General features: G+C 35.1%; 1 protein-coding gene across 8 annotated transcripts in view; it reads left to right on the top strand.

Moving 5' to 3' along the window:
• Nucleotides 1-12,281, top strand: part of PALS1 (protein associated with LIN7 1, MAGUK p55 family member) — a 75,355-nt gene that overhangs the window by 33,677 nt on the left and 29,397 nt on the right. For all 8 annotated transcript variants that reach the window (XM_045579586.1, XM_036433785.2, XM_036433800.2 and 5 more), the window contains one exon: nucleotides 8,946-9,154. In XM_045579586.1, coding sequence (XP_045435542.1) covers nucleotides 8,946-9,154 — 209 coding nt within the window. The remainder of the gene's footprint in view (nucleotides 1-8,945; nucleotides 9,155-12,281) is intronic.

Raw genomic sequence — 12,281 nt, 5'->3', positions numbered from 1 at the left:
AGTTCTAATTTTGATTTTGCTATTAGATAATGTTGGTAACTGATATATAATAATTTCCTCAGATTCAGTAATATTAATTTCTTCATCTTAATACTCAGTTTGACTCTAAAGTTTAGATAAAAAGAAGAAATGTTAAAACTTTTCCAGAAAAAAGTCATGAATTTGGTTGAAATACAGAAAATTTTTTAAAAATATATATTTTATTGATTTTTTACAGAGAGAAAGGGAGAAGGATAGAGAGTTAGAAACATCGATAGGAGAGAAACATCGATCAGCTGCCTCCTGCACACCCCCACTGGGGATGTGCCCGCAACCAAGGTACATGCCCTTGACTGGAATCGAACCTGGGACCCTTGACTCCGCAGGCTGACACTCTATGCACTGAGCAAACCGGTCAGGGCAATACAGAAAATTTTGAGCATGGGTTAAAAGAACTTATATTATTTAAACAATGAAATGTAAGAATCTCAATGTTAGTATAGGTCTCTAGATTGTCTTTTTTCCTGTGGGGTAATGATAGCAATAAGTAAAAATAAGCAAAGCTAATCCAGGGTAGATGGTTATCTCTATTGTTTTTGAAAAGTCTCAAGAGATGGAGATTCTTCAGCTTCTTGGGTGATTTTATAGTTTCCCTTATAGCCAGAAATTCTCCCACATGGCTTCCCAAAGTCTTAGGTATTTGAAGGTAGAATTTTCAGATAGAGCAACTCTTGGTGATTACTTTCTGTTCCCTATTTTAGTCTCTTTTCATTTTTATTTTAGTCTGCTGGGAGCCGGCTAAAGGGAGACGTGAGAGTTCAGGGGGTAGATTCATGGATTTAATGTGTATGTTTGTAGTTATCTGATCAATTGTATCCCAAAACCAAATATATTTCTCTTTAGCTAATTTGTCTTCTCTTTTAACAAAAATTATCAAGATATAAGTATTGTTTGAAATGTTAGAGAAAATGATGGAAACTTAAAACAATTTTTACCAATATCTAGAGATCTAGAGGAAAACTGTAAGACAAAATATAAATTAGATCGAAGAAATTTTTTGAAGGATAGTTGTTTCACACTAGAATTTATTGCCAAGAACTATCTTTGCCTTTCCCTCTGCAGTATCCCATTTCTACCCTCCCTCCATCCTGCATTACCCAAGGTACCTCTCTACCCCAGTACTCCTGCCTTTGTCCATTCCTACAATGCATTTGTGTCATTCTTTCCCGCTCTCCCTATGATTCTCCACTTGCTCTTTTTCTCTGTCCATGTGGTTCTTTCTCTTTGTGTCTGTTGTGTCTGTGTGTGGGAGTAGAAATGGAACCTTTAGTTTCTGTATATTGGGAGTCTGTTCTCTCTGTCTCCTGTCCTGTCTTTGTTGTCTCAGAAGAGGTACATATTTGACAGGACTGTTTTAGCTACATCTGATTGGATTTTTAAAATTTCCTCTGAAATTGCACAGAATATTAAAGAACTTAGGGGGCTTTTTGTTTAGGTAACATACAACCTAATTGCTGCATTAACTGTTACTAAATAATAGGTATTTGTGAAGTGCTTTTCAAGATGCACCGTATATGGATTAAGCCATATACAGCTTAAACAAAAGTTTGTTTTTTTCTACAACTAAAAAAAAAAAAGTTTTTTTTTTTAATTTACAACTAAATATTCTGACTTTTAAAATTAAGGATTTTTATATGAAACTAAAATATGAATGAGAATGTCCATATGAGAATCCTTGAGTTGATGTTGCCGACAGTTCTTTTTTTATGACATCGTACTTAATATCAAAGAAAAGACCCTTTGTCAGAATTCCATTCAGAATTTTCAAAGAACTAAGTCAAGACAGTAAACTTATTTTATCATAATTATTATGTTAAGACTAATGCTATAGTTACTTGTTGCTTTCTTTGTGATCTTAAAACTTATTGGACAGAGGAGCATCATTTTTAATGTCCTTTAAATTGATAAACTACTCATAAATGTATACTAATTTCATTTGAGGGTTTGTAATGTATTTTTTTTCTTCTTAAACAATCATTTGTTTAAGCTGTATATGGCTTAATCCATATCTTTGTCAAGTTACCTATACTTCATGAAGTTCTGCTTATTCATTAAACTTTTTCAATGGAAACATATTTGAACTTGAGGGATGAGAGAACTTGGGCAGCTTTTCAGCCTAAAAATGCTGTCTGGAAACCTTCCCAGTTAAATTGGTCATGAAAGCAGATATGAAATTTATCTGAAAATTGTCTGTGTAAATCATAGTTATCAAATTTTGCTGTACTATTTTGCTACTCAGGCTAGTGCAGTACTGTCAAAGATGCTTTACAACATTTCTCAAAGAGATACATTGCCTCTTTATTCACAGAAATTGCATTTTCGGTTTCTTTTGCTGAACTTTTCTCAAAATGTTACCTAGCATACCATTGTAATATTAGAGTTAAAATAAAACACTATGAGAAAATATTTAAAGCATATAAGACAGCCGAAACCGGTTTGGCTCAGTGGATAGAGCATCGGCCTGCGGACTGAAGGGTCCCGGGTTCGATTCCGGTCAAGGGCATGTACATTGGTTGCGGGCACATCCCCAGTAGGGGTTGTGCAAGAGACAGTTGGTCGATGTTTCTCTCTCATCGATGTTTCTAACTCTCTGTCCCTCTCTGTTCCTCTCTGTAAAAAAATCAATAAAATATATTTAAAAAAATAAAAAATAAAGCATATAAGACAATTGCTTAAAATAGAAGTAAATGCAACAATTTTATAAAAGTAGTTAATAATATTATAAAAAGTATATAAAATAATTTAGATATGCATTATGTATGGAAGCATGCACAAGCACAGTTAACTAGAGGAAATTTCTCCTACAGATTCATGGTAATATAACTAGAATGTGCAAACTTTCTAAATACTTGCTAGTGTCCATTACATGCTGCTGTATTGGGTGAAAAGACTGCTTTTCTAAAACAAATAAGCCTATCACAGTCAAGCCCTAGAACCTGAAAAGAAAAGTTTGTCTTTTATTATTTCCTTAGCATGACAGAAAAAGCACTCCCTTAGAAATTCAATAAATGAATTCTTGATCCAAGTACCCTTTTTATGGATAACATCATTTTCTTCATCTTTAGAGAATCAATCTGAAGCCGAATAATGTCATATCTCAGGTTTTGATGTCTTTTGTTTCTATTTTTATTGGTAAAAGTTTTTCAGGATTATATATACATAATGTATATGCATTTAATATTGTATTCTACATCTATGTGATTCAGAACAAATAGACATTTGTAGTTTTTCAGCAATGATTGGTGATACTTGTAAAACTGAATTTTAGTGCAAGTGTTTTTAATTTTGTCTGGCATCATTGATTGACATAAGTCTGGAAACACTAAGAAAAGAAAATTTCAGTGAAAACAGTTTTTACTAATTAAAGAACAAAAATGTGAATAGGACTTAATACAGGTGAGTGAAGTTCTAAAGAATAGTTAACAAGTTTAAAATGGTTTTAATTCTAACCTAAAAATCTTGAACCTTAAGCCCAAATTTGTTATTTCTAGCATTGGAATGTTCCTTATGTTCTCCTCAACCCCCTTAATATGTGCTGGGTCAGTGGTCGGCAAAGTGTGGCTCTTCCACAAAGTACCATGGCTTGGGCGAGTTTATTTTGAAGACGTGGCATTAGAAATTTAAGTTTAAAAAAGTTTGGCTCAAAAGAAATTTCAATCATTGTACTGTTGATATTTGGTTCTGTTAACTAATGAGTTTGCTGACCACTGTATGAGGTCATCAGCCTCTCTGGTATTCAGTTGTAGTCTTATGCTTTATAACTTTCCTATTCCTATACATCTTATCTTAGTCCCTGGCCTGAGTGGGAAACATTTCCAGTTTGAACCTGAGATTTTTTTTTCTTCTGGATTTTAAAATATCCTAGGTAGTCTTTATGGGTTTAGAACTCCTTATATTGTATGAAGACAATATGAAGAAATTGATGAGATTTCATCCTTTTATGGAAAATATATTTATTTTACCTCAGTTCCTATCAACATGAGAAGCCTACTAATTTCTTAGAACTTTCAAACTGTCATTTCTTTGGGATTAACCACAAAACATCCCATTTCCCAATTGAGTAGTGTCTCAACTATTAACCGATCCCCTGAAATAAGATCATTGATCTCAAGTATCTCCCATTAAGCCATTCCTAGTTTAGGTTACCCTGTCTTACTTTTCCTAGTTTTTCTTGCTGACTAATTACTACAGTATCTTATTTATACTTAAAATATTCTAAATATGAATATTATATGCTATATTTATAAGAGAAGCAGGAAGAGGGTAACAAAAGGAAGCAGTTATCAAGAAAAAATAGAATAACTTAAAAGCAGACACAAAAACTCAATATAGCAATCAAAGTTATTTAGTGTAGAAGAAAAAAGTTTTGAGTATTTTAGTGAGTCCCAAGTATATCATGTCTTAAAATATTACAATAATTAATGTTAATAAAGCCTTTAAATCAATGGTTTTTAACCAGAAAGGTGTGTGTGTGTGTGTGTGTGTGTGTGTGTGTGTGTGTGTGTAACGATTATGTTTTAGGTAGAACTCAGGATCCACATCTCTGTATATTTCCTTACTAAATCTCATAAATATCCTTGATTAAATACATTGTTTTAACATAGCAAAAAAGATAAAATTATATTCAATATGTTCTGCTAAGACTGCAGACATTTATAAAATCAGTGTAATTTTAGTCATTAAGGGAAAAAAGAAAAACTAGTAGAAAAATGGGCAAAAGCAGAAAAAGGATGCAAGAAGAAATATAGATGACTATTAACTTTGTGAAAATATATTCACCCTCATTCTTAGGCAAAAAAGTATATATTTTTTTCCTAACTAGACCATCAAAACTGAAAAGATTTATAATCCTGAATTTGGTTTTTATTTGTAGAAACAAGAATTCAAGTTAACTGCTGATAGGACTATAAGTTCAAATTTGGAGGGCAGATTGGCAATATTTATCAAAGTTATAAATGTTTTTATTATCTGATCAGTAATTTTATCCTAGGAATTAATTATAAAGAATTTGAAAAACTCATATTGCAAAACATTTATAATCTGACCTGTATTGTTAGGTCAGCATTAAAAAAAAAAAAAAAAAAAAAAAAAAAAAAAAGTCTAAAAGTTACATAGTATAATGAAATGATACCAGTAGTTATAGCTGAAAAGTAGAACTGCAGATAATTATAATGTCAGTATGTTAGTGTCTAAAAGGATGGGTTTAGTACACAGGAGAGATTCATAGTTCTTTTGCCTTTAAAAATTTTAATATCCAGAAGGTTGAATAGACACAATAGGGAGATGGTTACTTTCTGGATTGATTAAAGTTGCTTATTGATTTCAGTCAATGCTGAGATCTGAAGCTCCTGATTTTTTTCATTGCCCTGACAACCAGGCTGAACCCTTTTAAAGAATTACTAGCCGAAACCGGTTTGGCTCAGTGGATAGAGCGTCAGCCTGCGGACTGAAAGGTCCCAGGTTCGATTCCGGTCAAGGGCATGTACATTGGTTGCGGGCACATCCCCAGTAGGGGGTGTGCAAGATGCAGCTGATCGATGATTCTCTCTCATCAATGTTTCTAACTCTCTATCCCTCTCTCTTCCTCTCTGAGAAAAATCAATAAAATATTTTTTTTTTAAAGAATTACTAAAAATTTAAACAGGACATGCATTATTCACTCAGGGAAGTTGTTAGTACTCATAAGATTGTAGCCTATTTTTTTGGTTTGTAATTTCTTTCTTTTAAGATATTTAAATGTTTTACTATTTTGATCTAAAGATACTTTAAAATTATTGAATTCTTTATACTCTGAGGAAATTCTCTATACTCTTAGGCAATTCTGTAGTAACCTCTTTGAATTTCATGGAATCTGACATTCCATATTGTTTTCCCCACGCCTCCCTCTAGCTTTATTGAAGTACTAGAGGCCTGATGCATAAAATTCATGCATGAGACGGAGGGGGAGGGGACATCCCTCAGCCTGGCCTGCATGCTCTCATAATTCAGGACCCCTTGGGGGATGTCCTACTGACAGTTTAGGCCCACTCCCTCTCACAATCTGGGACCACTGGCTCCTAACTTGATCTCCCCTAACCACCTCTGCCTGCCTACTTGATTGCCCTTAACTGCCTCTGCCTCGGCCCCCAGGGCTTCATCTGGAATGACATCTGGAAGGTCATTTGGCTGTCTAGTCTAATTAGCATATTACACTATTATTATAGTCAACAAAAATGTGTATATCCATTGTGTACAGTGTGAGAATTTGCTGTATACATTGTGAAATATTTACAGTTAATTAACATTTCTGTCACTTCACAGTTTCGTGTTTTTTTTTTTTTTAATATATTTTATTGATTTTGTACAGAGAGGAAGGGAGAGAGATAGTTAGAAACATCGATGAGAGAGAGTCATCGATCAGTTGCCTCTTGCACACCCCCTCCTGGGGATATGCCCGCAACCAAGGTACATGCCCTTGACTGGAATCGAACCCGGGTCCCTTCAGTCCCCAAGCCGGTGCTCTATCCATTGAGCTAAACCGGTCCCGGCTCACAGTTTCCTTCTTTATGTGTGTGTGAGAAAATGCTGAAGAACTACTCATTAAATTTTAAGTATGTAATACAATATTGATAGTAGTCACCATGCTGTTCATTAGAACTCAGAACTTATTATCATAAAGCTGATAGTTTGTACCAATTTCCACTATCTATATTCTGTCTCCTCTTTAAAAAAAAAAAATATATATATATATATATATAGATAGATAGATAGATATAGATATAGATATATTTATTTATTTTTTACAGAGAGGAAGAGAGAGGGATAGAGAGTTAGAAACATCGATGAGAGAGAATTATCGATCAGCTGCTTCTTGCACACCCCCTACTAGGGATGTGCCTGCAACCAAGGCACATGCCCTTGACCGAACTCGAACCTGGGACCTTTTAGTCTGCAGGCTGACGCTCTGTCCACTGAGCCAAACCGATTTCAGCCTGTCTACTCTTGTAGATAGCAAGTTATAGTTAAATTCTGGTTATTTAACAAATTTTATTTAGCACTGAGTCACAGCTTCTTACGTTATTCTAATGGCAGTTTGACTTTTTAATTCCCCCCCCTTTTTTTTACTGCATTAAGTTAATAAAGAATGTGTGTGTGTATATATATATATATATATAAAAATATATATTTTAAAAAATATATATGTATATAATGGAGAGTAAACCTGTTTTCATTGGAGAGAGAGGGAATATAAAAAATCAACTGGAGAATTATTCAAATCTATAAAAATTTAACTACTTTAAGTAGTGGTACCCAAGAGAAATGTACAAGATTCAATAATTTTTGAAAATCATATATAAAGAAAATTAACAAAAAGACTTAAAAAGACTGTGCATAAGACAAATAGTATCTACTGTGAGTTTTTCTCAGATTCATTTACAGTTTTAATATCAATCAAAATTGGAATAGGATTTTTTTCTTTTGGAACAAATAGGAAGACAGTGGGAGATAATTTGAAAAAGTTATTTTGTAAATTATTTTAAATAGTCAATACATTTTGAAAAAAAATAATGAGCAAATACTTGTCATATCAATATGAGCAAGACTGCAGTGCTACTTTAATAAGACATTGTGGTTCTGATAGACCAGTGGATTAAAACATACCCTAATATATGTAAGAATTTGGTAGCAGCTTAGAGAAGGAAGAATTTTTTTTAAATGGTGTTAGAATAAGTGTTAACTAGAAAATAAATGAAGTTAAAATTTCTCCTCAAAGTTACATCAAAAAAATTTCAGATGGATTAAAGTTTATTGTGAAATAGAAGCCACGAGAAGCCAGAAGAAATGTAGGTAAATATTTATGACCGAGGCAAAGGAGTTTATAAGCATAGAAACAGTGAAAGAATTGAAAACTTCTACAGTAAAAGCGGACAAATGGAAAAATTATAAAACCATTTCCAGTAATATGGCAAAGTATACACACAGATGTACACATCTGCCTGTTGGGGGGCAGAGAAGAAATGACCTCTGGTTCTAAACATTTTGGGATAACTCCAAATGCATGTGCTACATATGCCCAGTAACAGGCTAGCACACACATACATATGCCATAACTTTCAGTATAATTTTAGGAGATTCATGGTCATAAGAGTTTTATGGACCCCAAAAGAAGTACCTAGTAAATATGAATAAACTTTTAACTTTCCTATTAAAGAAATTAAAGATTTTAAAAAATGGTATAATGTTGAATATTGGCAAAAAATATCGCTAGTGGGATATTAATTAGTAAAATCTTCCTGAAAAGCCATTTAGTTTTTAAAATGTCAGAATCTTATTTTTAAATTCTATTTCTAAAAATTATTTTAAGGAAACATCAGAAACTCAAATTTTTATGTAACAGTGATCATTATGCACTGAAGTGCTTATTATTACTTATAGTAGCAAAAAATTAGAAGCAAACTGAATGCTCAACTTTAGTATAATGGTTATTATAAATCATGATTTAGCCATGTAATAAAATATCACATAACAATTATATGTAATGTTTTTTAAAGACTGGTGATTTGAGAAAATAAAATGTACTGTTAAATGAAAAAATGAAATATAAGATGGTTAAAATAAAGGTTGTTTCTAGGTGATAGGACTTTGGTGATTTTTAATTTATTTTTTCATTTTTCTATTCATCCCCATTTATTTTTATAGTGAGTATGTATTAGTTGTATATTTAAAACACTTTCAAAATTTTATTCTAATCTGTTATATAACTTAAGATTATTACTTAAAACCAGGAAAATGACAGTGATTTGACTCTCAAATATATATGCAAGTTTTATTGTTTTTTAAAATGCAAATTGTAATGGTTCAAGAAATTTTATCTTAAGTGTTGAATTAAGACAGAAAATTAATTTTTTGGTTCCTTTCCCTCCTAGAAGTGGAAGACTTATTTTCTTCACTTAAACATATTCAACATACTTTGGTAGATTCTCAGAGCCAGGAGGATATTTCACTACTTTTACAACTTGTACAAAATAAAGATTTCCAGAATGCATTTAAAATACACAACGCTGTCACAGTACACATGAGCAAGGCCAGTCCTCCGTTTCCTCTTATCTCTAACGCACAAGATCTTGCACAAGAGGTATGTATTTTAAAGATATTATTGACAAATACAATATATACCAAAGTAATTATTAGTGATAATAAAGCAGTATTATTAGAAAATACTGGTGTGAATATAAAGCTTGTTTGAATTAATTACTACTAGTCACATAAGAATAATTTATTGTTTTAGGAAATATTTTCTAAGTACTTTTTATCCTGAAAAATATATATGCTTATTTCCTGTGTTTTTGTTGTTGTTGTTGTTAATCCTCACCTGAGGATATTTTCCATTGATTTTTTTAGAAAGAGTGGAATGGAGGGGGAGAGACATAGAAACATTGATGGGAGAGACACACATTGACTGGTTGCTTCCCATACACACCCCGACTAGGGCCAGGGATCGAGCCTGCAACCAAGGTACATGCCTTTGACCAGAATCAAACCCAGGACCTTTCTTTCTGTGGGCTGCCACTCTATTCACTGAGCAAGTCCAACTATATTTCAGAGTCAGAATTCTGTTTCACTAAACAAGAGAGTTCGTTTTGAATTTACAAAATTTTATATTTGCATAGTAAGAGAAGTCTTTTTCTAAGTTACTAAAGGGGAAAGTTTTTTAATGTTTTAGTATGTATTTTTTAAATATATTTTTCTTGGTTTGAGGAAGGAAGGGAGAGGGGGAGAGAGATAGAAACATCAGTGATGATAGAGAATCATTGATTGGCTGCCTGCTGCATACCTTCTATCGGGATCGAGCCCACAACCCAGACGTGTGCCTTTGACTGGAATCAAACCTGGGACCCTTCAGTCCACAGGCTGATTCTCTATCTAATGAGCCAAACTGGCTAGGGCTTAGTATAGTTTTATTTTAAGCATTATACATCATAAACTGAGGTAAATGAATACCAGGGAGATAAAAATAATATCTGATAATCTGGTATTATAAATATACTAGAGGCCCGGTGCATGAAAAATCCCTCAGCCTGGCCTGCTCCCTTTCACAGACCATGACTCCTCAGGGAATGTCCACCTGCCAGCTTAGGCCCACTCCCCCAGGGAACGGGCCTAAGCCATCAGTTGGACATCCTTAGCACTGCTGAGGCTGGACAGGCTCCTGCCACGGCTGCTGCACTTGCAGCTCTCAGCCCGGCTTGTGGCTGAGCAGAACTCCCCCAATGGAAGCGCACCGACCACCAGGGAGCAACTGCTGTGTGGTCAGTGTGGTCAGTGTGCATCATAGTGACCAGTCATTCTGCTGTTATGGTCAATTTGCTTTTTACCCTTCTATTACATAGGACTACAGGCCCAGTGCATGAATTTGTGCATGGTTGGGATCCGGCAGGCCTCGCACCAATTGGGAGGCAAGGAGCAATCGGAGGTGGGGCCAGCTAGGGGGAGGGTCCGCAGGCAGTTGGCCAGCCAGCCCCACACTCTAGTCAAACTCCCAGTTGAAACAATTTGCATATTAGCCTTTTTATTATTGTATATAGGATAGCTTTTAAGATTTGTTACTAGTAGATATAGTCATGTGCTACATAATGACAGTTCCGTCAGTAATGAATCACATGTATGACAGTGGTTCCATCCTATCTAATAATCTTGCTGCACAATTGACCCTCACGCCATCTCAAAGATGGCAGTGCCCATAGCCAATAAGGAAGGAATATGTTAATTGACTGCATTGCCATTAAAGATGGCAGCACCCAAAGCTACAAGATGGCAGAGCCCAGTCTCCTCAGCCCCACTGGGGCAGCAGGTACGTGGCAAGGCCAGACCCGCCCTCAGGCAGGCCCAGCCATCTTTGGAGTACCCCAGTCCCTTCAGCCATCCAGGGCCAGCCTGAGGCATAGGCAAGCCTCAGATGGCAGCTGCCCAATTGCCCAGGGCTGGTCCAAGGCACAGGCAAGCCTCAGATATCGGCTGCCCAGCTGTTCGAGGCTCTGGTAACCAGGGCCAGCGGAGGCTTGCGCTGCCAGCAGTGGCAGCAGCAGAGGTATGATGGGGCATCGCCTTCCCCTGATCGCCAGGTTGCTTCCCATCCCTGAGGCTCCTGGACTGTGAGAGAGGGCAGGCTGGGCTGAGGGACTCCCCCCCTCCAGTGCACAAATTTTCATGCACCAAGCCTCTAGTAAGATTATAATAGAGTGGAAAATTCTCATCTTATAGTTGCAATCATCCTAACACACCACATTACTCACATGTTTGTGGTGATGCTGGTGTAAATAAACCTGCACTGCCAATTTTGTAAAAGGTTATCACTGTGTTATAGTTGCCTACAGTGTTTAGTACAATAACATGTTATACACATTTATAGTCTAAGAGCAATTGGCTACCTTATATAGCCTAGATGTATAGTAGGCTATACCATCTAGATTTGTGTGAGTACATTCTGTGATGATAGCATGATGATATTGCATAATGACTCATTTCTCAGAAGTTATCAAGTGGTGAATGACTATTTTAAAGTTGTTCCTCTATAGAAAGTGTGTAGAAATTCAAAAATAATTCAATTTTAATGTACAGTGAGAGGTCTAGTTTCCACTGCTTTTTGTGTTCAGTGTTTAATGTGTTCTGCAAACAGCTTTTAATTGAGGGTTTTAAAAAGATAAATAAGCCATCTCCAATCTTGGTGAGGGGTGGACAGTTTGTCATTATTACAGGATTTTAAGTTATTTTGACATAAAAACTAATAATTGTGGCCCAGCTTGTATGGCTCGGTGGTTGAACATTGACCTATGAACCAGGAGGCTATGGTTGGATTCCTGGTCAGGGCACATGCCTGGGTTATATTTTTGGATTGCAGGCTTGATTCCCAGTTAGGGTCGTGCAGTGATCTTCATCATTGATATTTCTATCTCTCTCCATTCCATCTATGAAATAAATTAAATTAAATTAAATTTAAAAAAGACAACCCAACAACTAGTAATAATTCTGAAAGCCCATCAAGTAAATTTATTTCATGGAATCCAAACACAAGACAGAAAAAGGAGTAGGGGGAATGGTGGGACTTCCAGAGCTACAGGCTTATAAAATAGGTTAGAAGGTACTTTAAATTATTACAAATTACTCTTTTTTATGTATAATAGAGATTTGGAAATAGAAAAGGAAAGAAAGAGGCATTGAAAAAGCGTATACATAGCATAATATTTGGGAGAAAGAAATCCACA

The sequence above is a fragment of the Pipistrellus kuhlii genome, unplaced genomic scaffold, assembly GCF_014108245.1.
Source record: "Pipistrellus kuhlii isolate mPipKuh1 unplaced genomic scaffold, mPipKuh1.p scaffold_m20_p_1, whole genome shotgun sequence".
Lineage (NCBI taxonomy): Eukaryota > Metazoa > Chordata > Mammalia > Chiroptera > Vespertilionidae > Pipistrellus > Pipistrellus kuhlii.
This window is presented reverse-complemented; position numbering and strand designations above follow the sequence as displayed.